The sequence below is a fragment of the Oenanthe melanoleuca genome, chromosome 9 (genome assembly GCF_029582105.1).
Source record: "Oenanthe melanoleuca isolate GR-GAL-2019-014 chromosome 9, OMel1.0, whole genome shotgun sequence".
Lineage (NCBI taxonomy): Eukaryota > Metazoa > Chordata > Aves > Passeriformes > Muscicapidae > Oenanthe > Oenanthe melanoleuca.
Window position 1 is genome coordinate 21,593,170 of NC_079343.1, and position 25,485 is coordinate 21,618,654.

Sequence of the window (25,485 nt, forward strand, 5' to 3'; positions counted from 1 at the left end):
TGGGGTCTGGATTTCCAAGGACTTTCTGCCATGCATCACTGGTTTCTCCATCCCTGTAGATGAACCTGCCACTACTTTCACAGGCCCTGACAATTTTACAGAACATCCTTACCATGGCCCAGTACTTACCTTTGTTGCACTGTCCACTCTCCTTCTGTTGCATGAGTAAGAGCAACAGTTCAGGAAAATGTGCATTTTTTCAGTGTTTGTTCCAGAGACTCAGAATGAGAAACTCAGGCCAAGCCAGATATTCCTACTGTCCCAGCCAACACCCAGTGCCTGATGCTCCACATAATACATAAATCAACAATAAATACATAAAATCTCACAAATGCACAACTCGCAATGTTGCCTAGGGACTTGAGATATTTTGCTGACCTATGAGTGACAAAATAATTTCTAGATCCTTTAAAAGCCCTGGAAAACTTTCAGCTAGTCCCTGAAATGGCTAATTTAAAAGACTTACAGCTCTAGAAATGCTAAAAAAGAAGTCAGGTCAGGTTGATGCCTTTGGGTATCCTGTAAATATAATAAATATAATAAATATAATAAATATAATAAATTATACTGCCTCTTTAAAATTTCTAGTTATCTGCAAAGTGTTTTCTTAGAAGGATACAAATATAGTGAGAAGTCGAGGAGTCTGTCTGGATTTGAGAGTCAGAGACAGAAATTTTTCCAATCTTGCCTTTAAATCCAATGTCCAAGAATCCTTGAAAAGAAAAACAAATAATGACAGTTGTTCACCAAATACGTACACTGCAGAAAGTACTGCTTGGAGCACAGCAACTTCCAATTAGTAAAGAAGGCAACCAGCACTGAATTGAAAAGTTTCCCTTCACTGTTACTGTAGTGAATGTGTTTGTCTACTCCCCATAAAACAGAGAAATCAGAGGGGAGTTCAGTATTACTCCCAGACAAAAGTTCTAGAAACACAATGTATCTTTAAATAAAGTACAAAACTATCACATAGTGTTGGTGCCTTGTAGGCGTATGCAACAACTTCCCCAAAAGTAAAAGCACCTTTAAAACACAAGCAACTTGAGAAAAAGGTAAAAAAATTATTTTCACATGCATTAGAGTATAAAATTCAAAATTATGCACTGCTCAGTTTTTATCTTTTGCTCCTAACAAGATCTGGGAATTGTAAGTTTTGTCAATAACTGCTGCAAGCATCATGACATGATACAGGTGGGTACAATGTTTCTAAAACAAGGATTTGGAGGAAAAAAACAGCTCATGCAGGAAAAAGGGACCAGTAGAACAGACCAGCAGCATTAACTGGAATGCTGTCCTCTGCCTGACGTAGTGTCTCATATGCACAAGAAAATAACAGTTAAGGAAAAAAGTCAAACTACATCTAGGAATCTACCAAATACTCATGTCTTCTATTTCAAGCCTTCAGTGAAGCTGGCTTCTGCTTGAGGAAAAGCCAGCCAATGAAAAAAAGCACTGTCTTCCAACAAGTAGCAGGAGCTCCCTAAATTTACTGCTGTATACACGTATGCTGCAAGCTGTTCTCACAGCTCAGATTTGTCCCTATTTCACTATGCTGGAGAGTGTACAGAATTTACTTGTTGCATTTACCAACTCAGTACCCAGACAGTGGTGTACCACAGCATGCTGTATGTTACCAAAGGAGCCTTGTCTCCTACAGAGAGGAGTGCACATGATTTTTCAAGATGTATTACACAAACTGACAGGAATTCCAGCTATATAAAGCATCAGATGCCTGAGAAAAATATATGCCATAAGAACTCTGTTTAGTAAACTAGTGACTCACTGGTGCTCTTTCTCAAACATAAAACAATCTGTGTTTCAACTCTAACATGGAATGAGTTGAACAATTCCCACAAGAAAATATGAGTGAGTGTGGACTAAGAGCTTGGACACTGGGTTACTCAGAATAAACCTGAGGATCTCGTCTTAGATAAGGCATTAAAAAAATGCTGCTAAGTATAATTTAAAAACAGTAGTCATATGGCATCTCTGAGGTCAACCAGTCTATCTCATTATTTATAGCTAATCTCGAAGGAAAATGGCAGGATATGCCTTTTTTTGGTGTTAAACTGGAGCTCCTCATCAGCTGGTATATCCAAAGTCAGCCCTAGGGCAAGTATCACTTAAGCTTTCATTTAGTATCAAAAGCAGTGTGGCAGCAATGCAGGGTGAAGACATCTCCTTGCACCAGAGTGGCTGCCCACAGCTGCTCAGCCAGGCCAGCACAATTGTCCACATGCTCAGGGAAGCATTCAGAGGAAATAATTCTAAAAAATACTATACATGCTTCACAAACAAATTTGTGTAGGTATGTGTATGTGGGAGCTGTTTACACACACATTCAGAGGCAAGAAAACAACTCCTTGATCCAGTCCAACACAACAGCACAACAGAGAAGCTGAGGTGCAGTTTTGCACTGCAGGAGCAAGCCACCAGCAGGTGAAATGGTGGCTGTACCTTCCCCAAAGGTATTGCCAGCAATACTTTGGAACATCAAACTACAGGTCTGGAAGTCATGTCCTAACCATCCACTCGCATGGTGTGCAGAGAGTGCTCAGTGTAAGTCATCATAAAACCATCTCTGCAACACAGACACTAACCTGGAAAATTTCTTTAAATGAAGGATGTACCATGGGGTTTGGAACAAAAGGCAAAGCATAGAAGGGAAGAAACTCTGTAGTCTGGCTCAGTGCAGCTCCTTTTGTTTCCAGGTATGCCTTGAAATAAGAAATCCTTTCCTCAAGCTCAGCTTTGTCCTAGGAAATAAAATAGCAGATTTAATTTAGAAAACTACCATTCTGAATGCATTGTAAAGCTGGCAAATAAAAGAAGAGACCCAAGTATATTAATACCAAGTTTGAAATTCCAGAATACTTGTTATCTAAAAACCAGTAGTTATTTAACTAGAGAACATACTATATGTTTTCACCTGCCATAAAGGAAAATGCAAACCAATGCTGTTGTTTATGTCATCCAGGTCAAAAGAAAGAGACAGAGAATTGCTTTTTGCATGAAAATGATCCCTGTTCACTTCAGGCTAGATTTTAAAAGAAAAATGCCATTGCTACCCTCAGGGCAGAGAGAAAACACTGACTTCAGACATGCTTTATTTCAGTAATAAGTGCAGAAACAAAAAAATCCACTTGCACAGCAGTGGGAAGTGGAACTGGTGCACAGAACAGATTAAAAGCTCATTAGAGGCTGGAAAACAGACTGCAGGCATCCAAATACTCCTGTAGCAGCTGTAGGTGAAGGCCATAAGCTATTAAGCCCTGGCTGATCTGGCTGAGTCCAGGCTGCTTAAACGTCCCTTCATCATAAAAGTCCCATGTAAGAGAGATTTTATTTTATAACACCTTGAGATTTATATTTCTCAGCATGATATATTAAGCTGGTCAAAACTGAGCTTCCCCATTTAATCAGAGATTATTATATTTCAACTCACAGCTCAGTCCAAACTTAGAGCAAAATAAGTGTTTTAAGAATCTGCTATGACCCACAATTACAAGTGTGAAAGTATTGCCATTTTGGTATTTTCTGAGTTGAAATACTTTGGGAACTTCAGAATAAGGACAGCTTCAACTTCTATCCATGTACTACACAATACAAAGGATTGGGTTGAACTAAAATGCAGACTGTGGCCAAAACTGGATACCTATTCTTGGAATGATTCTTAGAAAATATCCCATCATCATCCATACTGAAGACAAATGAAGTAAAACAAACAACAGCAATCTGAGTTGTGAACTAAACTTACAGGCTTTCCCATAGTTTGTTTCAAGAGGAAGGTGGCAAAGTAGATGTGGAGATAGAACTCCAGGTTCTCAGCAACTGGATCACTTTCATGGAGTAAAGACAAAATATGCTCCTCCCAGAGCTGGAAGAAAACTTTCTGATCACCATCTTCAAATGCTCGAAGTATTTCTTCCTGTGAAAGGAAAAAGTATCAAGTGAAAACTCAAACACAGAAGAGCCACATTTTCTCAGCAGTAGGTTAGTGAATGAAAAATTCCAGTGTCAACTGAACACTTCCAGTTAAAAGTTTTATCCAAAAATGTCCCCACCATTCAATGACCATCCAAACATTCCTTCTTCGCATATCTTCAGTATCTTTGAGAGCCTGAATCCACCATCAATACAAGAAGCAAAGCCCAAATTTTCAAGCATATCAGTAAAACCTTAAAGTAGTATAAATCAAAACTAGTGCCTTGAGTTCAAAATGAATGCAGCTCTGAAAAATAAAAAAAAAAACCCAACCCCAAACTTGAAGGTTACTGTGCTGGAAGAAGATTGCCAGGAGATTTCTTCAATTGATCAAGAATCTGTTCAGAGAGTTCACTGTTGTAATAACTCACAAGGTGGTTAGTGGCCTCTGTTTTCATTATTATTCAAAGTAAGTGTAAATGATGCATTACCTGAACAGGCAATGAACCTTCTGAGGAAGTATCTGCTGGTTTAGTTAGTGGCTTCCCTTTTATTTTACATTCCTTTTTAAATACTTTCACTGTTTCTTGAAATCCAGCAAAATCCAAATACTACAAGATAAAAACATAGAGGAACAACATTTGTTAGATGATTAATGCTTCAATAAATGATTAATCCTTTTTTGCACAATTAATGCTTCAATGAATGACCCAGGAAATGCCAAAGTTTCTCTGAAGGATGGTCCATAAATGCCAAAGACTGCAAAGTGATAAACCAAGAACCGATACCTTGTGGTAGGAAAATACTGCCTCTAAATGTCCTCCTGCATCCTAGAGACAACTGAGTACATCCACTCTGAAACAATGATGCCTCTTGGTTTAGCCAGTAATTTCATTCAACCAAAAAAGAAAAAAGGGAGAGAGAAAGGAAAATAAATAAACAGAGAAAACGAACCTCTTTCACTAGTCCAAGTAGCTCAGCTTCATATGCTAAAACATCACCCATTGCTAAGAGCTGTTGCTACTTCTCATTGCTGATAAAGCTGGAAAACGGCAAAGAAGGGGGTGTTAGTGCACAGCTCACACAGCACAGCCCAACAGCCACAGCATCTCCAGAGGGCATGAGGAGAGACAGACAGACACACACACACACACACAGATACATACAGGTGCCCACGGTCTACCTGCCCCACATCCCACTGCCTCACATCCTCCCTGCCCCAGTCCCTCCTGCCCCACATTCTCCCGTGCCCCAGTCCCACGTCTCCCACATTCCCACTCGCCCCTCATTGCCCCCTGTCCCAATCCCCCCTGTGTTCCACTCGCCCCAGTCCCCCTTGCCCCTGACATTCCCCCTGTCCCCCATTCCCACGTGTCCCAATCCCTCTTATCCCCCATGCCCCCGTGTCCAATTCCCATCCGTCCTCCGTTCCCACGTGTCCCATTCCCACGTATCCCAATCCGCCCCGTCCCCCATTCCCACCTGTCCCAACCCCTCCTGTCCCACATTCCCACCTGTCCCAATCACCCCTCAGCCGCCGCCGGTGTCGCCCCGGCAACCGCGGCCCCGCCCCCGCGTTGCGCCCAGCTCACGTGACTGGTCTCAGCCAATCGCCGCCCCGGAGCAGAGCGTCATGTGGCGGGGGCGTGCCCGCGGCAGTGGGGCGGACAGCGCCCCCTGCCGTGCGGCGGGCGGAGCTGCGGCGCTGCGTGCCGCGGCCTGAGGCGGCTCCGGGAGGAGCCGGGGTCGGTTTGGGTTTGTAAATGGCGAGCGGCCTTAGCAGGGCCTCTCGTGTCCTCGCTCTGCCGTGGGCAGGGAAAAGCCTTCTCGCTGGGAAGTTTCGTTTGAAAGAGATGTCGGGCGAGGAGGGAGGAGCTTTGCAGGGGCCGAGCGCGGCGGGAGGAGGCTGAGCCGTGCCAGGACCGCACGTGTCCATGTCCTTACCTGATGGAAGCCCCACCAAAGCAAAGGGAGGATTAGCCAAGCCCATTATCGAGTCTTTGTCCCTTTTGCAATTAACAGTGTTAATGAACTTCTTCCCATTAACATCAGGTTTCTGTTAAATGTTAGCTCCACGCTGTAAAACACTGTGTGATCAGTTAGGTCCTGCCCGGGGTCTCGGTGTCACCTCCTACAGCCTTGTTTTCCACCAAAAAGACCCATTCTTCTGCATCTCCCACAACCAGACACAGCACAGCACCATCTTTGTTCCTTTAAAAGTCTCCTAAACTGGAATTCCAAAGCTGAGATTTCTAGGAAGCATATCAAAGTGTTCAGAAAGGACCCTGCAATTCCAGCCCATAAGCTCTATATATTCTCTGCAATTCCTAGAAAGAATAAAGATACACTGGGAAAGCACAAATAAATTTTCAGAGAGATGGCAAATTCCTAGAGTGCAGTCTGAGTTTCTAAAAAGCCTTCTGAAAATCCACAGAAGGACTATCGAAATTTCTAGAAGCCCCATGGATATTTTATGGAGAGCACCAGGAATTCCTAGGACGAAGCAGGAAATTTCTGTTCTTAGCGTTAGTTTGTGTTCTCATTGCTCCCTGCATGTGTGACAATTAGCATTTGAATTAGCTTTGGAGTTGCTGAGGACACTATTAAGTTATCAGGATGGTGGTGATTGACCTGGCAACTGGGATTTCATATTCCCTTTTTTTTTGTTCCTTTTCTCCTTACATTCTTGCAGAATTTCTCCTCCAGTGAGCAGGCAAGGCTGCCATGCCATGTGTCATGGGCCTGAGCTTCTTGGGGAGGGACACTTTTCCAGGGAGGTGCTGCCCAAGGAAGGGAACATCCTCTGCTGGCCAGCACCTGGGCTAAGATCAGGAAGATACAAAGCTTGTGCCTCAAACCTGAAAAACAGGACTCCACTGTCCTGTGTGTCCATTCATCATCACCTGGGGCATCACCCCAGCTTCATAGTTTGGATTTTCCTTGGGGCAGGTGTCACTGCCATCTCTGCCAGGAGTTGAGCATTCCTGGGGCTGAGCCACTGGCTCTGCCAGCTGCAGATCCCAGACTGGATCATAACCTGTTGCTTGATTTGGAAAGAGAAGGCTGTTCTGTGTGCCCAAGTGGAAGATTTTGCAGGAAATTTCTTCTTGAAGTAGCCTTTCCAAGTGGTTGATTAAAAGCAAGCGGGGAAAAGAGGAACGTTTTTCAAAGCTTAAACATCCTGTTATTTTCTGTGTCATACTTTAGCTCTTAATTGCCAAAAATATTTTGGTTTGGATTTTCAATTAATACTTCGAAGGAGCTTTGAGGCAATAAATAAATAGGAAGTTATTTGAGATTTTAGTTGATGACATGTTGTTGTTGGTTGGGTTGGAGCACAGACTGGCTGCTGGGGCTGGCTGGGGGGCAGAAGGATTTGCTTGGACCAGTGTCCTGTGCTGAGGCAGCTGAGATGCTGCTCAAACACTGAATTACACAGCAATGCTTCCCCAGGGCCCTCTGCAAAGAAAACCAAGGCAATGGAGCCACAAAAACTCTCTGCTCTCCCCAGCATCAGGCTGCCATCAAACTGCTTTGTCCCCATTGGATGGGGTTTGTTTGGCTGCTGCGGAGCCTCAGGTTTAGCTCTCCTCTGCCTCTCTCCCGGAGGATTCAGTGAGCTTGTGTCTGGTTATTTATATCACACCGTTCTTCAGTAATTTCCTGTCCAAGTCCTGACCAGAAGAGGCACAACAGAGACTTTGATTTTGTGTCCTGGGATGCATGAAGGAAGGTGCAGGGTGAACTCAGTTCTGCTTAAGATCCAGAAACCTCTTGGCCTGCTCAATGCAGAGCAGAGAGGGAGGAGGGACTGGGCTGGTGGATCCCCAAAAAGCTCCTTTCAGCTCCACTGGAAAACAGTGAAGGAGGCTCTCTGGCAGCTGCAGTCCAGTGCTGAAGGAGCCAGAGCTCTCTTCTCTCAGCAGGACTTCACAGATGAGGACAGGAGTATGCAAGGCTCAGCCTATTCCCCTGCCATGTCAGCCCCCTGTGTGTCTCAGCTGCTCCCTAGAGGAGACGCTGCTTTCTCCAACCTCTGCAAAACCTTCTTGCTGCTGCCACTGCCCTGGTGTGGAAGAAGGGAGTTGTCCAGCACTTTCTCTGTTCCTTCATCCTAACAAAACAGCTGATGGTGCCTTTCCACCAGAGAGCAACCTTCAGAGATTCCCTACAGAAAAGAGCTGACATCCAGAGGAAATGGATGCTTTTTTGAGGCTGGGGGTGTCTCTGTTGGGAATGACATCGGCTCAGTGCCTCTGGCCCAAAAGGGGTCCCAGCTGGGCTTTCTGGTATGTGCTCACCTCACACATGGGTCATTAAGCTCCCAACCAAGGCAAATACCAATGTGTGAGAGAGCTGGTTTTCAGTAACAGCAAGACATTCCAGCCAAAAATGGCAGGGGGCTGGGAGAAAGGAAGAGCTAGAAAAAAGGAATATTTAAAAAAAAAATATGGACAAAACTGTCTGGGAACTGAGTGCACAGAAACAGCAGGACAGTGAGCTCCATCATCAGGAGAAACCTCTCCAGTCCCAGTGAGCTTCACTGCCCTCATCAAACCAGCACAGCTTTGGTGCTGCCACCAACACAGACCAATGGCCACCTGCCCAAACTCTCAGGGAGATACTGCAAAACCTCCAGGCCTGCAAGAGAAGCAAGCATCAGGTTTCATCTGTGAAGGAGCCCATGAACTCTGCTATTCAATGCAGATGCTTCCAGCAAATTATTTTCAGCTGCTTCTTGTCCACCCATGAACCCCAGATTTCATGCTTAAGCTAAAAATAAAGAAGACCTTGATGTGAGGTTAAAGTAAACAGAGAATTTGCCCAGCCCTGCAGGAGCTATCTCAGTTCCCCCTCTGGGAGGGCATGATGAGGAGACAAAAAGTTAATCCATGTTGGTTCTCATTGACACGGAATGGAAAAAAAAATTAAATGGGAGAGCCACCCTAAAACTGAGAACAAAGACATTGTACCAATATTTCAGGCCCTTTTTCCTTCACTCTGAAGGGGAAAAATTTGCTCCAAGCTTCATCCCTTGCAGGTTATCTTGGGAGGAACAATGTCCCTATAATTTCTGCTGACAATTAACCTCGCCTGTGCAGCCATTCTTCCCTGGGTCACCAGAGCAGCTATTTATACCCTTGACCAGGAATGCTATTGCCACCAAACCACTGTCCTGCCCCTTGGACAACCCTGCACCAAGGCAGTGGGCAGTGAGCCCAGGGTGTCCTCCCAAGCACCGTGCCCTGCTCCCCAGGACCTGCTCCACCTGGACCTTTACTGTGTGGACCCTCCTGTGCCCATTTCCTGCTCATGCTGTGCAAACACAAAGAAAAAACCCAGACATACACATTGCTTAACCAAACCCTGTCAGGCAGCAGGGCCCATCAGACCAAGTGCATAGGACAGAGATGTCTGGGATTATGGTCTTGAGTCACCTCTTTGCCTGATATGGGTAACACAGATTTCCCAGTGGCAGAGACACTGATATCTCACCTGAGCCCCTGCACAAGTATTTCTTCTGAGCAAGACCCAGAGCTTTAGCCATGCAGGCAATGCCAGGAACTGGGTATGGAGCTCAAAACAAAACTCAAGATCCAGGCTGCTGCCAGGTGGAACATTTGCCCACACAGAACAGGATTTCAGAGGCCAAATCAAGCCAGTTCCAGAGGCTGGGGCAGCATCTCCTCCCAAGATATGGAGCATGAGCCAGGCTAATCCCACAAGTGCTGGAGAAACACATTAAACCAGGTCTGCCCAACCAGTTACTTTCTCTGAGGGACCAAAGACCCTAGTTTCCACATAAAACCACCCTGGGGAAAGATCAGCACCTTTGGGTGAAGGCTTTTAGGCCCACTGGTCCCATCAGAGGTTACAAGCAAACAATATAAGCCTTGCACAGTCCTGAAATGTCTGTGATTACCAACTCTCCCATCCTGCAACTGCCTGTGATTACCAACTCTCCCATCCTGCAACTGCTGCAGGCTTAAGGTGGCCTCAAAGCTGGGCTGAAAACCCAATCTGTCACCAATTCCAAGAGCAGCAAGCAAGGGAAGAGCCTGAGGTTGTCTGGCATCTGGCAGGGGTGAGGGTGCAGGGTGCTTCAGCTGCCAGGATGCAGGAGATAAATGGCCAAGACCATCATTATCAGCAGTGCCCACCCTTCACACTGAAAGGGAAGAGGAAGAGCTTTGCCTGGCCCTGGAAGGGAGGGGAGAGGTAGGGAGGGTGACACTGTCATGAGGACAGGAGGAGGCCACTGAATGCCTGCAGGGGAGGAATAGCAATGCTGGGGCACTGGAGGGCTCTCAGCCCCCTCCTTGAAGACCTCTTCCCTTGGGAACTTCACCTCCAACATCTCCATCACCACTTCAGTCCCCAGCATGGTGCCAAGCAGGGGGCTTGCACCCAAGTTAAGGAGTAGAAAGGGGAGGCTAAGGAAATGTCCACAGCCTCCTGGCAGGACTCTGGGATCTGTCAGAGCCACATGCTTTAGAAGTGATTTAATTCGCACAAGGGTTAATTGAGATGAAACCCATTAGTCAGGAGGGACAGAAGCACGCTTCCTGTCACCCCGGCCTCTCCCTCTGGCAAAGTCAGGAGTATTTAGGTCCAATTAGCCCCTGACAATCAGGGTGGGTCCCTCTGCAGCATCCCCAGACAGGCCCAGGAGAGCAGCACTTCCTCAGAAATCAGGACTAATGAGTCACTGAAACTAAATTACATTATTCAAAGCACTGAGCCAGTCCCGAGGTTATTGGCTTCATCTGCCTGAAACTGGTCAGCTCCCTTAGCACGAGGGCAGGATCCCACGGGTTTCCAGGGCCTTCTTAGAGGTTTTCTAGCACCTTTCCAGAAGATTTCTGGACATTTCCTGGCCATTTCATTGATGTTTTTCTAGTCTTTCTGGAGGCTTCCTGTTGTATCTCCAGAACATTGCTAGACTCTTCCTAGAGGTTTACTAGAACCTTCTTAGGGCTGTATAAGCCCCTTTATATTGTTTTCAACACTCACAGGTTGGCCATTTCCACATTTCCCAAGCGGCACCCTGGAAATTGAATAAAGCTCAAAACCTCATTCAAGCACCATGTGAGCTCAAGTGGTCACAGAGCAGCATGCTCAGCAGCTGATTAGTAAACAGAGGAATTATGAAAAGATTAGAAATTAAGAATTGCATGTATGGGATCATTCTATAGTCTGGACATGTTTTGTAACACAGACTCTCTGTAGGAGCATTTCTAGTTCTGTCTGGAGTCTTTTGAGCACTGTCCTGAGCCTGAGCTACACATGTGTCTCCTGAGACAGAGAACAGCATCTTCCTGTCCAAGGAGGGAAAAATAGCAACTGGGGAAGAAAGCCAAAACAGTGGATGCTTTTCTGTAAGTGTTCTCAATCCTAAGCCATACTTCCCACATGTATTTCCACAGTGGAGAAAAACCATGAGTGGCAGAGATGGGGAAGTGAGGACAAGCCAATTCCCAGTTCCTTCCTGGTGTCCCCAGCCTGGCACATGTGGCCTTTTTCTTCCACAGTCACCAAAATCTCCTCTAAAAATCTGTCTATGCATAACCTTACCTTGTGGCCAGAATAGCAGCTCAGAAATCAGTTTGGAACTGAGGTTTGTGCTTGTGGTAAGGGAGCTCTGGGGAAACATCACTGCCAGAGGCAGGAGGTATCTTACAGGCACAAGAGAATAATTTAGCACAAAGAATCAGGAGTCCTCCATGGTGCCCCAGGCAGTACCCAGTGGCTCAGTGGAAGCTGCTCTGCACATAACAGATTTACACAGCCTCACTGAGTACCTGCAGCAAACATCAGGTATGTTTTGATTATCCTGAAAAATCTGTTGTAATATGAAAAGCAAGACCAAAACATCCATGAAAAGCACCAGTGTTCACAGCTGAGCAAAAGCACCAGTGCAGGACTTTAGGTCCTTCTGAGCCAGCTGTTCCCAGCATTTCTACTTGGACTTCAGAAATCCTCTAGCAATATCTGGCCTCTGGCATCTTGCTGAACAACCTGAAATAAGGGGTTTTTCTCCTCCCAGTGTCTTTCCCTCTTCACAATATTTTATGGCACAAGGCATTACTAACAAATTACCTGAAAAACACCACACACCATTATTGACTGGCATTGGCAGAACACATGGGAGTAAGGGATACAGGTATCCATTCAAAGGGAAGGAATTGCAGCACCAGAAGACTCACCAATGTACATTTGTCCAGCTTCTGTTTTCTTTCACCACAATACCAGGTGTTTGACCATGGGATTGGAGCAGTTGATTCCCTCCTTGTTTCCATCTTTACGGACAATAACATTGTTTGTAACCATTTCAGGTTCATTCTTGGCTCCACTCCATTGGAGAACAGATCTGGATGATGCTGAGAACTGCAAGCTCTAACCAGCAACCTGAGACATTTCAATTTGAGGGGCTTCTGCCTGAAGCCTAAGACTCAGAACTGTCTTTCATTCCCACATCCCTGCTCAGTGTACCTTAACTTTGCAGAGAATGAAGGCAGACTATCCCATTGCTATAGTAACATTAAACAAAATAAACCATCTGCTGGAGAAGCTCCCAAGATTTGTCTTCCATTATTACCAATGCACATGAGATTGTGTGATATGTTCACATGGATAAAATACTCTCCCCACACACAGCTACAATAAAAACCTCATTCCATTTACGTGCTGTTTCAAACCGTGCTGCATTTGCTGGCAGCAGACCAGGGCTGCATTCTCTGCATGTCTCTGCTGCTGAGACACCCTTTGAAGTGCTACAGCCTGAAAGGTGAGGGGCCAGCTGGATAGTGAATGGTGGAGCACCATTCCTTCCTTCTGACTGCTCTTCATTCCACATCCCTGACTACAATTCCCCCTTAGCTAACGATACACATCATGAGACAAGTTACATGTCTGGGTCCTTTCCATCTAGGCCTGCAATGTAACCTACTCATATCAGCTATTTTGCTCATATTTGGTGAAAGCAGTAAAAGCACACACACAAAAGGGTTTCTGTGAAACAAGAAGAAACATGCCCTCATTTCTGCATCATTAACACCCAGAGCCCTTTTGTCAGCCCCATATCATCACATGAATACCAGGATAAGCAAGGGGGAAGATCACAGAGGGAATCTGGAAACAGACCTCATCTGTGCAGCTGCTGGCAAGCAAATGAGGTCTGTGGCATCAGTGCTATGGCTGGGCCAGGCTGCATTTGTGACCTTGCTCAGCCTCAACAAGTGCAGAGATGTGCTCAGGTCCTGATGATTGTACAGAGGAGTCAGTCAAGCTCTGCTGGACAGGATGCACAACTTGAGTCTAGTTTTTAACATCTGGGGAGAGCAAAAGTTGTTAGGCTTCAGTTTTGAGTTTTTTTTTTGTTGTTGTTTTAAGCAGCAAGTTTTTTGTCAAGAGTTTTTAATATATTTATTTGAAAACAAGGTTTTGTGAAAGAGTACACTAAATAGCATATATCTGTTCTTCAGCCATAAAACACAGACTATCAGCTTTAGCTCAGCACAGATTAGGGCTGCATGCACTGAACATCAGATCTCAATAGGAAGGTCTTCATGCCTGTCTTTCTGATATCAAGCATAGTGTCTTCTTTAGATGATATGACCCTAGAGAAGTGAGAGAAAGAAACCAGAAAATCAAATGTATTTCACTAAGGCTTCTTGTGGTTGGCCCCACTCACCCGAGCCTGTCACTGATGCAACATTTATAGTTTTTAGCAAGGAGTTTGTTTTCCTGCCCATCCACCCATTCAAGTGCATAATCTGCTCGTAGGAGCCCTGAGGCATGCTGACATGCCCATATTTGGAAATAAAGCAACTGGATTTCTGCCTCTCAGTGAGAAACTTGGACATCCATTCAGGTACTTTAACCAAGGAGAACTGCACCATTTATTTCCTGAAACAGATCTACTACTATCATTATGTTGAGCTCAGAGTGCATCACAGAGCCCATGATTGAAGTGTCTTTAAATTCTGCTAAGAGCTCCTGGGAAGATAGGGCAACTCCAGAAAGCAGAACAGTAATTCTGTTTTGACAAATCCTGGCACCCTGAGGTCAAGTGGATGACAGCTTTGTTATGTAAACTATTTGCCCCTCTGGGACTATCTTTCAGGAGCTGACTAGTCCCTGTGACCTTTGCACTGTTCTCTGCAGAACCAGGATCTACTCAAGAGTAGTTAAGCCTGCCAGATTAGAGAGCAGATCCAGTAAAACTGGGTCAGGCCTGACCCAAAAGAGTGAACTTGTGGACTTCTAAGCTGCCAAACTCTTAAAACTAGGACAGAGCATGTTTCTAAATGTGACAGAGAAGCTGTTAAAGAGCTAAACCAAGAGTCCTGGGTGCTAGTAACTGCTTCAGTTGGTACAAAGAGACTTTTCCTTCACTGGAATTAAAAAAGGCCACTCTGCACTCTACATTGTACCTCAGGTCTTAATCATCAATGTACTCAAAGGGCTCTGGTGGTTCAGGTTCTTGCTCCTCTTCCTCGATCTTTGGACCATGAGCTGCCACAGGTTCAACCAGCTCCTCCATATCCTCACTGGTGTCCTTCAGGATAATGATGCCTCCGATGGACAGCTGCAAAACAAGTGCCATGAGCATTTAGAGCTGCTTGTCTCTGGAGTGTTTGTGGCCACAAGTCTATCCTAGGCTATATGAGACTCCTCAGCAGGAATGAGTTTCAGAGAACAAAGCATCTGACACTCACCTGAATCTCTGCCTGATAAGGGCATGGAGCAGGCAGAGTCTATCAGGCTGCTTTTTATATTTCTTCTATCTAGGTCTCAGTTCAATAGAAAGTGATATTTGGATACACAGCTTTACCCCATTCCTAGTCTGGGGCTTTCCACATGAAAACTAATTGAACTGTAATTGTTTTATAAGGCTCATCTTTTCAGGTTTACCATGCTTAGTGGAGCCTCTCTGTGTAGCTGCCTCCCAGGAGATTCTCTGAAACAGAGACTAATCTGATCACCAGCTTCCACAGAGTGAAAAATCCTATTAGTAGAACCTCACAAAAACAAAGGGGAATTAATTACAAAGATCACAACCAAACATCTTGGCAGGCTGAAGCACCTCCGAGAGTGAAACGCAAGGCGCAAAGAGGCAGTGCTGGGTCACGCCTGGCTGGGATCAGGGCTTTGGCCACAGCAGGATTTCAGGCTATAAACAGCATTTCAAAGAGGTCTTTTACTCTGGCATTCCCCAAAGCAGAGCAAAGGTCCAGAACGGCTCCATTCCAAGAGGCTCCCTGGTTACACACCCTAATCCCAGCAAAAACTGAACTGTTCTGTTTCTCTTTAAAACCTATTTATGGGGCCTTAAGGCAGGAAACTGAACTCCCTCACCAAGGACTCTGCTTCTTTTAAAACTGAAGCAAACAGCTGTGCACATCCACATTTCAGTGAGTGGACACTTACTGGAACACGCAGCAGATCTTCCAAATCCAAACAGCAGTTGAGTCACCTCGTTTTCAGGGTAGAAACTAAAAATCCTTTCCACTGCTTTGCTAAAGGAGGTGTTTCAAAAGGGAACAGTGCACAGAGAATTCCAATATGCTGATGAAATTCCAGGAAATCCATTTATTAAAAACATTACTACTTTCCTGGAAAAAGTATTACTACTACTGAACACCATTTTCCCATGCGTAATCCTGGACATGGGGTTAAGTCAAGCGTGTTTTTTCTTCAACAAAAATAAAGAGCAGAGGATTCTGACTCAGGAGATTTACAGTTCAGGAGCCAGCTTATCAGATTTGCAATATATCTGAGCATGTCACAGAGAAGTTAATCACCCCTTGGGCTGAGTGCTAAAAGACCTTCTTCATTCTCCATCTGACAATCACATGCTCTCTTCTCTATGTTTACAGGAGTTGAAGGCACTTTTTTAAGGCCAGATGTAACTCAATAGGAAATATGTTCAATGAAAAAAACCCTCCATTTAGGTATAGATCCCACTGCAGGATAATAAAGCTCCAGCACAAGTCCTAATGTGTTTCACTGCTTTGACAATGAACCTGTACAACTTCTCAGCCTGTTTTAAAGATCATGGCTCAGTTTTTATGTTCCCAGCAATGTCATTAGTACACAGAGTATGTCTGATTGGTTTTCATGCTGCACATTTGACATATGTTCAAGAAGAAAGAAAAATAAAGCAGCATTAGCATGTTGAAAAGGTTTGCAGCAGCTCTTTCTCTCAACTAGAACTGCATGTGTTCATTTGGAGAGAGGGACTTTAAAAAAGGAAATATGACAACAGCAAAGCTGCAAATCTCTACAACACATTCCAGTGCTGCACCAGCTGTGAGTTCTCATGTACACACAGGACTTCTGGGCCCTTACACACAAGCCCAGCACTGGGAACGTTCTACCAAGCACATGGACTGGGAAGGTGACACATACTGGTTTGAAAGGCTGGTACCGGCAGCTCTCTGTCATAGTGAGAACTTTGAGCTGGGCAGGCATGACTCTGGCTGGGTTGTCTAAAAGCTGGAAGTTGGGCTCAGGCTCTTTTTTCTTTTCTTTTTCATCCTTCTTTTCATTCTCATCCTGTGGAGGAAGAAGAGAAGATCAACATGATTTTAGCAGTAACCTCTAACCTTGTACAGTTCACCAGGGTAAGGTACAATCAGGCAGCAGTTCCAAAGTGTGGTGAGAAACCATTCTTTTGCTGAGGAACTAATATTATATGCTAATATTTAATATTAATAATATTAGTAATATTAACTATTAATATATATTTATATATATATTAATATTACAATGCTAATATTTATCTATCAGCTGGCAAAGAAAATGCCAGCATGGATCTAAGTGCTCTTGACAAGGCAATGCTTCACTCTCAGCTGCAGATGAAAGCAACTTCAGAGAGAGGTAGGAGTGGAACAGTTTAACCTCTGCTTTCCCTTTCTCCTACCTTTTCTGTAAACTCACTCTCCACTTTTTATCACAACTGAAGACTCTTTAATATCATTACCAAGCATATGAAAATTGCCAAAAGCTGCTCTTGTATTTTTGCAGCTATAAAGCTGTCACTGACATTTCACAGTACTGGTAGTGACAGCAGTTCACACAAAATGACTTGACCTCAGCAACTCGCTGGGAAATTACAGTGAATCCCTCCCCTACCAATGACTAAGCAGCTAAAGGCAAGAAGCAGAAGGAAAAAAAACAGTACCCTTTAGATACTTAAAAAGGTGGTCATGTTTTCCCTCCTGCTCAGAATCATTTGAGTAGCAAACAAAAAAAATAAAAGCAGAAAATAGGAAACTATTGGGAACACCACTGAATGCATGGCATGTCCGGTAACAGCAGACAGAACTTTATCTAGCACAGCTGCTGCTCTTTGCTGAGCAGATCCCTTGGAAGCTATGGATTACTAGTCATACAACAGGCATAAGAGGAAAACAGGAAAGCAATGATACCTCTAAAAGATTAGGACAATGGCAAAACACTCAACTCAAACACAGCAGGTGGCAGCAAGCTCCCTGTTTACTATCCTTGTTTTTCTGCTTGATTCAGCCAAGGAAACTTTTCAAAAATATGGACACACACATGGACACAATATGTGAAACCCTTCTAATATATTGCTTCCTCTCAACACCTGCACTTAAATGTAGGTTGTAGCAATTTTAGAAGAAATATGCATCTGTTCAGCACATTTTGCTTACTACATAGAACTGTAAGAATAATTCAAAGAAAAGGCAATGTTTAGTCACAAGGAAACTTGACAAAGTAGAAAAAAACCCCAAACCCCAGAGATTATACCTTGCATGCAAGAGATGATTAACTTTCTGGGCCAGCTGCATGACATTCAGTGCCTACAATGTGGCCACACTTATGTAGGTCTAGGAAGGTTATTTTACATATAGACCTTTGATCTTATGCCACATGTATGGGGGCTTGTTAGACTAAAATTAAAATTAAAGAGGCCAAAAGGGAAAGCACCTGGAGGTGCTGTTTGACAGTGGCTGAACATGAGGCAAGAGTAGTAACCAGTGTCTGCAGCAATGTGTGTCAGTGCTTTGCTCATAATACAGGTGGCAAGAGGACAGAGGTAAGTGAGTGCCAACTTTCATGACACACCTTCCACATTTATAAGGGGTGGGGGGAATAAGAAAGAAAACATTTAAGTTTCAATGTATGCACTCACCACTTCCATCTTTTCCTCTTCCTTCTTCTCTTTCTCCTTTTCCTTCTCCTTCTTCTTGGCTTTTGCAGTGATGGACAGCACAGCAGTGGAAACCTGGATATGGCAACAGATGAGGCATTCAGTGTGACCCAACACTATACTGAGTTTCAGCCCCCCAGTCTTTTGGGAACAAATGGCAGCAACTTTCTGAGAGGGTCAGGGAGCAACAGCAGTTGTCATGTTGCTGGTGAGAATAAATCTGGGCTCTTGGCACATTTTAATTTCTGGCCAAGGAGTTTTAAAGAGAAAAGATCTGTCCAAATCACATCCTATTCAAAGGCAAGAAAACATTTCTGGATTCCTCAGTGGCTTGGAAATCTGTCCTGTCCAGCAGTCAATTCTGGTAAAATGTTTTACAGTTTTCACACCATGTCATTCATCAGCATGACATGCCTGAGATCTCCACTGCTCCAATTGCTCCCTAAGGGCTGCTCTGCCCACTGCTGTGCTCTGCTCAACAGCTTTTACCATCCAGTGCCAGGAGACAAATTATTTCTACTATTGTCCTGCTTGTGACCCCATAGGTCTCATCTTCTCCTTTTCAATACTGAGATATTCTTGGTGCCACACTTACCTTTTTGCAATCCATGGAGCTGACAGCTATTATTCTAGCACATGGGCCCACTGCTCCTTCCATATGGGACTACTGAGAAATGTCCCACTTAATATTCTCAACGGTTGCACTGGAGCAGCATTTTGGAGCTCAAGTCACAGAAAAGGACCCTGCTGTGCTGGGTGATGCACATACAAGTCAGTAGGGCACCAAAAGCAGGTTTTTCATTCCATACTTCTGCTTGACCACTTCAGACAAGAGAGGTTGCAGCAATTCAGTAGCAAAGCACTTGTGTGCCACAATCGGCAACAGTCCCAGGCACAGCAGGAAAATTTACCTGGAATTCTCTTTCAGAGACTACAGCACCTGCCAGTTTTTCCTTTGCTCTTTAGATTCCCTAGTAATACCACCAAAGTCAATGTTTATATTAGGAGGGAGAAAGGGTTAGTCTATACAAAGAAAGCCAGTTCAAATACCTTTTCTTTCTCCTTTTCCTTTGGTACCTCAAGAGGTGGGGGGTAGGCAAATGTGGACGGCTTACAGTTGGACTTGTACTGGACTTTTGGCATCTAAGACAAAGAGTTTAAAACAATGTTAGGAACTAGAAAAGCAGGGGAAAAATCCACAGCAGAATAATTACTTTAGCTTCATTTTCCTTCCAGCAGAGACAAACACAGATCCTCTAAAGAATACAAGCTTCCCCTTCTCCCTCTCCGGAAGCTGAGAAACTGTTATCAGTGGCAGTGGTTCAACTAGAACAATGTTATTTAATTATTCTATAATTTGACTCTGGCAAGCTCTCCTAGCCATCTCCATACACTCTATTCTATTCACACCATGCTTTGTTTTCATTGCTTCAAAGCTTTTTGTGGTTTGGATGTTGTTGCTGTGTTTGTGTGTATTAACACAAAATTGGTTTATGATCTTAGTGAAGATCTGATCTGTCAATGCACGCGAGGGCAAACGAAAGCACTGACATTCCCTTCCTGCCAAAGGACTGTACGTTTGAGGGGAGTTACCAATGTCACACTTGGCAACTTGGTTACTCTTGGCTACTTAAGCAAAAGTAGAGAGCATCTTTTGATAGCCAATCCAAGTTCTTAAACACCCCCACGCTGCCATATCCAGAAGGTTTTTTGTGGAACTTCCTAGCTTAGTGCTTCAGCACAGGAGTCCCAGCATGGTACACAGCTTACAGGGGGTGTACCACAGCTGATAGCTGGAAGAACAGATGCACAAGAAAAGTGCAGTGCCCATGGCTGCTCAGTTTAATGTTTACTCTCCAAGGAATCCAAACAAATCCTCTTTTCCTACTGCTAGCTTTCCTAGGGGAGAACATCATGTAATTTATCTGGGAGGTCAGGGGGGCAACACACTTTTTTTAAAAATAACCATGACCTCCAAGAGTGATAATGGGGTGGCCTCTGCCCAAATACTCTAAATAGAGTTCCTTTCTTTTTAAGCTACTTTGCAGTAAGGAGGTCAGTGTCTGCTCTCTACATTTTTCTTGTTCCCATTCCCACCACCAGCTCTGCAATTTAAGCCTGTTTTTCAGATTTCTTCCAGTTAATACCTTTTCTGCCACACACATGGAAACATGCAAAGAAAACCAACAAATCCACGAACACGCCTTGCAGACCCCTCAAATATGCCAAGCAACTTTTCAGTCTCTTCTCATTACGTACCTTAAGATCCTTGTTAAGGCCAATGACACAAGTTGGGGTGAACGCCAGCGACAAAAAGTGTGACAGAGGGAACCAGAACCAAAACTGGGTGAAGACCAAAACCCCCACCACAGAAGGCATGTGAGTATGTCCTGTCCTTGACTGCAGTGAAATGGTTACGTTATGGCCCCCTGTAAGGAATCATAAAATACTGTGAATTATTCATTCCTGGGTACTCCACAAAGACACCTGAGCAATCAATCTCAAACAGTTGCTGTCAAAGGGCTGCACAGGGCAAGCCAGGTCACAATGCTGCCAGTTTCCTCCTCTGGAACACACCTCCCTCCTTTACTGTGAGCTCAGCTTACTCAGTAAAACAGACGTATAGCACAGCTACCACACTTTTCTACAGTACCCAAACACAGAGAATACAGCCCTTCTTCCATGCTCATTTTGCCAGGATACAGATTAGACAAAAGTACAGGCAGTGAGAGGGGGAAAAAAAGGCAGACTTTTGCCATAAACAATTTTAAAACAGGCCTATAAATTATCCCCAAGACAAGGCTCAGGAAGAGCACAGTACATATACAGCTGAGTATGTAGAAACTTTTCTCTTTGTGGCTACCTCCCTGAACTACCAGTTATTCAGAAGAAATATGCCTAGGTTTTTATCTTACACCATCTCAGTAGAAAAAAAATGTAAACAGCAGCAACTCCAGAAGTTGTTTCTAGACATTATCAATCTAAGCTGCACAGAGACAAGCTCTTGCAGCCTTTGCAGCAAAATTACATCTTTGCCAGACAACCAAGTCTTAGATTTGTACTTGCAAAGCAGAGACCCAAACAACTCCATATGTTGACGTACTGCAGAAACATCCAGCTAGAAACAAAACTGAAAGACTGGACTTGCAGACAGAGTGAGAAAATGTTAATCTGATCTCCTGTCACTGATGAACACAGTGCATTGAGTTGAAGAGGGCACCAGGCAAGTCCATTACCGCTGACAAGACCCAGTGCAGGGAGGTTAACATTGTTAAAACACAAACACCCACTCCTTGCAAAGTCAGGCCATTTTGTAGCTGAAATCCCAAACTGGAGTAGCTTTTCCCAGCCTCACACAAACAGCCACCTCAGCAGGGCCAGACAGTAATGGAGCTGTCTGAGTTTAAAAGACAAACAGAATTCTCTTTTGCTGCCAAAACTAAAGAAAGCCCTGACTGAAGCAGTACTGTCATCTTGGGTATTTGTCAGGGTTAGTCCCAGGAGAGGCAGGGGAAGGTGGGACATTTTGATGCCCTTCTGTAGGACACTCTGCCTATATTCTATCTCCTTCCTCTTCCTTTCGTGGTAGCAATAGATCTCCTGCTGTTTGACAGGAAAACTCCTTCCTGCTAAGCCTTTGAAGATATGGTCTTATCTTTTTCTACTGCTAGGTCTGCTCTGCTGCTTAGTATTTTCTCTGATAGCAATCTTTTGCTCTTTCACATGAATTTGTGACAGCATTGTGGAGGGACTGCCTGAGGTCTTGTACTATTAAACGTCGAGCACTGCACACTCAAATTTCTGCTCTCTCCCAACCCTACTTTGAACTTTATTTTACTGCATCACTGTGTAAGGACCAGGCCCTGATTATCAGCAGATATTCTGAAGCAAGCAGTGCAGCAAATATTGAACAAGCAGCTTAATTGGACTTTATCAAACTTTTGCACTTTAATTTTCAGAATAATTCAGAAAAAAACTATAATTATCCAATCTCTGGAATTTCCTGAATGAGTAACAGATTTAATATTCAAAAGATGCTGTCATGTTACTTCTTTCTGCTGTTTTATACCCACAAACAATCCACCCTTACTCCCAGGATTTTGCAGGGAGCAGGAAAGGTGGGGAGACATACTATTGCACAATTGTGATTTATCTTCATGATTAAATAGCAGTCCTGATTGCCTGGAAGGGAACACACTCCAGATCTTTGGCTGGATGAATAAAAACTATGACAGTATGCCTGGAAAAAAGTTTCAAAAAACACTAAAGAAAAAAATTCAGGGATCCTTGGGTAGTACTATAAAGTCCATCTCCCAAAATTCACACTGCCACTGGGGCAAGGGGGTTTGGGGAAAAACCCCAAACACTAAGTTAAATTTAGTGTCTACTTTTTTCTTATTTTATTAAACAAAAATGTTGCTTTTGGGGCTTATCAGTTAGGCAATGACAAAATTCTTCATTTCCACTTCAGTGCTCCCAAGGTACCCCACTACTTTCATTAAACTACCAGCCTAAATGGCTGTGTCATTTTCAGAGCAAAAATCCCACCTCCAGCACACCATTTCCCAGTCATACACTGGAAATCTTACACTTCTAATCAAACCCTGTCATTGGAAGAGAATTGGACTTTTCACCCCACAAAAAAAGACACAACACAAAACTACATTCAATTGCCCCAACTGTGGCAGATAACACAAAGAACATTTTCTTCCTGGTAGTGACAATTAAATTCTATAACTCATTGTTTCAGATAACCACTTCCAATTCTATAGGAAGGATAAAAAGAATTTGTTCTTTTAGGAGGCTCTAATAGAAGTGGCAATAGGTTAAGAAAAGGACTTCACAGCCTTCCTTAAGTCTCTCAGCAAGAAAAAAAGAGGTTAAAGTTGGCACAAATTCCCATAAAGTTTATTAATACAGGACATTTCTGGTTTCCAAATCATTATACAATACATGGGTGACACAGGAAGCAAATAAGGTTTTAGTTGTATTTTTATGATTTCATCTTAAGGTCAGAATTCAAAACAGGTCTGTACTGCTGAGAGAAAAATCCCAGAGCCAGCTAGTCTCTGTCTTCCCAGAAATCAAGTATAAGTATAGGAATGACAAAAATGATTCTAAGAGTCTTGTGCCAAGAACATCATTCAGTCTGAGCTCCAGGAGGCACGAAGGTGGTGCCTGTTTCTGAGCAGCCTGACAGTCACATGGCCACCAGGAGAGCTTTTTAAACCTGCTCCCATGCAGACAGGTGCAGGCAGCACCACGTTCCTCTTCCCCACCACAGAGCCTGGTGGTGCAGAGATTTCACACAGATGTACTCACACTGCAGGGTGCTGTGCCTGAGCCACAGCACTGAGACAAATTCTGAGCCTCCTTTGCTTATTGACTTCAGGACTAATCTTGATCTTAAGAGTACAGGAAAACCCAGCTTCTTTCTGCCTACTACAGGGGCTAAGAAGGTGCATGGCAAGAGAAGGCCTCAGCACAAGAGACCAGATGGAAGAAATTGTGTTTGGAAACTTGCAAAAGAGATACCACTGACAGACACAGCGCTGTACAAGTGTTACCTCAGCAGAAGGAAAAATTCAAAACATTGTCTGACCTCTTTACTTACAGAAACCTTCCTTAATAGGTCCTGCAACTCAGCCTTTGTGAAATGCTGATGGCTTTAGAGAATTCTATTCCTGACTCAACATTTAGTCATTAACATTCATGAAATGATGTTTTCTTCGCTAGAAAAAAGTAGCAGTAGTCTGTGAAACTAACTGGGTCATCTGAAAAAACACTGATGCAGTTAACAGTGCTTCCTCCTTTGTACCACCCCTTTAATAATCATGAAAGTAGCAAAAACTAGTTATTAAAGACATATATATTAAATATATATATAAACATATATTATTTTAAAAAACTGATTATGTAAAGTTTTAACAGAAAAAGAAAAACATGAGAACTGGATACCACATGATTTCTGAACTTCTGGAGCAGGTGATGATTTAGAAAAATAAAGAAGCAACCTATCATGCTATAATAGATCAACATTCATTCAGGGTGATAAAACAGACTTTAGACAAAAAAATGTTCTATTTGTCCAGACTTCTGGACATGAATTCTGCCCCAACAACTGGGCTGAGTTTCTCTAAATAGAAACATGCTGATACAAGCTGAAACTACAAAACAGGGTTTATTTATTTAATTGGCTAAAATTCCTTGAAAACTGAGATTTCTTGCTACTATGACGTGACAGGCATAAAACCAGCACCTCATATCCCAAATGAAATTTGCTGTTACAGTGATTGCAACCAAAGAAGTTTAAGAAATTTTGTCAACTTTAAATGTTTGGGGAATTACCTGCATCCAAAATGCCTTGTGCCAGGATTGCTCCAAACTTTGCCATAACATCATCATGCTTATCATTGATCACTTTGGAATAGAGCTGCCTGAACTGGCTGACCTGGTTAAAAATAATAAAAAGGAAAAAGAAAGAGACAACTGAGTCAAAGACTTGAGAACTGTGTTGAGAACATTTTGTTAAACTGGGATTCATTAAAATGATTCTGTTTCACACCAATGGACAGTCTTACTACCATGAAGCCCCAGAGCAACCAAGCACAATTCTCTGGTAGAGCATGATGCATTTATTAGAACTGTCAGGGGAAAACAGCAGCTATTTCCATTTTTCTGCCGAAGTCCAACAATTTGTGTGCTAATATTAGGTCTCTAGTCACCAATTCCTTTGCATTAAAATGTTTTTAGGTATTAGTCACCCAAAGAAGGCGACTTTGCAATTATTAAAATTAAGAAAAAGGAGATATATAAATTATCAGGGCAGCCACACAGACAGATATTGCACACACAATGCAGGGTTTATTCTGGGTATACAGACCAAACTCTGCTCTTGCTTTGCTCCATTTATGCTTTTTCAAGCTCTCACGGTTTTTATTTATAAAAGTTTACACTGAGGTTTACACGTTCAAAATAAATGGTTTGCTTCTTACATCTGAGCTCTCTGTATACTGGAAAAACACCTTAGTTTGCATTTGCAGCCTGGAATGGGGCCTCAAAGGCAGCCACATGCAGACCAAATGAACCAAAGCCTTCAGGTATTATTTGGAACAGACACACTGGGAAATAGAAGCAATGTGTGAAACTATTTATCTGTTGAGCTGAGCAGCAGAATTCCAGTGTCTCTGTTTAGAACACATCATTTCTTTCACTCTGGCCTCAGTTTCTGGGTTTGGAATACTTATGAAAACAGACAGATGTTACAAAGCTCATTTAGTGGACAGTGTAATCCAGAATTTACACTGTGATCAAACCTTCAGAGAACTAAACCCTGGCTGGAGTGAGAAGACATTCAGCAGAAGTGCTGATGCACACAC

The 25,485-nt window shown here is 43.5% G+C and overlaps 2 protein-coding genes across 10 annotated transcripts in view; both read right to left on the reverse strand.

Moving 5' to 3' along the window:
• ARMC9 (armadillo repeat containing 9) overlaps positions 1-5,508 on the reverse strand; it is a 77,903-nt gene extending 72,395 nt beyond the window's left edge. For 5 of the 9 annotated variants that reach the window (XR_008841194.1, XR_008841193.1, XM_056498871.1 and 2 more), the window contains exons 1-7: positions 5,439-5,490; positions 4,879-4,966; positions 4,416-4,535; positions 3,758-3,928; positions 2,601-2,756; positions 620-712; positions 130-154 (exon numbers count right to left, since the gene is read on the reverse strand). Coding sequence is in view for 6 of the 9 variants with exons in the window: in XM_056498871.1 (XP_056354846.1) it covers positions 130-154; positions 620-712; positions 2,601-2,756; positions 3,758-3,928; positions 4,416-4,535; positions 4,879-4,929 (616 nt within the window). In the remaining 3 variants the exon portion in view is untranslated. Of the gene's footprint in view, positions 1-129; positions 155-619; positions 713-2,600; positions 2,757-3,757; positions 3,929-4,415; positions 4,536-4,878; positions 4,967-5,406 lie in introns of all 9 variants that reach the window. The other 4 variants (XR_008841192.1, XM_056498872.1, XM_056498873.1 and 1 more) reach the window with 3 other exon arrangements.
• Positions 5,509-13,335: 7,827 nt separating this feature from the next.
• Positions 13,336-25,485, reverse strand: part of PSMD1 (proteasome 26S subunit, non-ATPase 1) — a 62,582-nt gene continuing 50,432 nt past the window's right edge. Inside the window, 7 exon segments of the mRNA XM_056498309.1 lie at positions 13,336-13,544; positions 14,361-14,515; positions 16,339-16,485; positions 18,089-18,181; positions 19,157-19,249; positions 20,366-20,535; positions 24,455-24,557. Of these exon segments, the coding sequence (XP_056354284.1) occupies positions 14,369-14,515; positions 16,339-16,485; positions 18,089-18,181; positions 19,157-19,249; positions 20,366-20,535; positions 24,455-24,557 (753 nt within the window). The 3' untranslated portion in view covers positions 13,336-13,544; positions 14,361-14,368.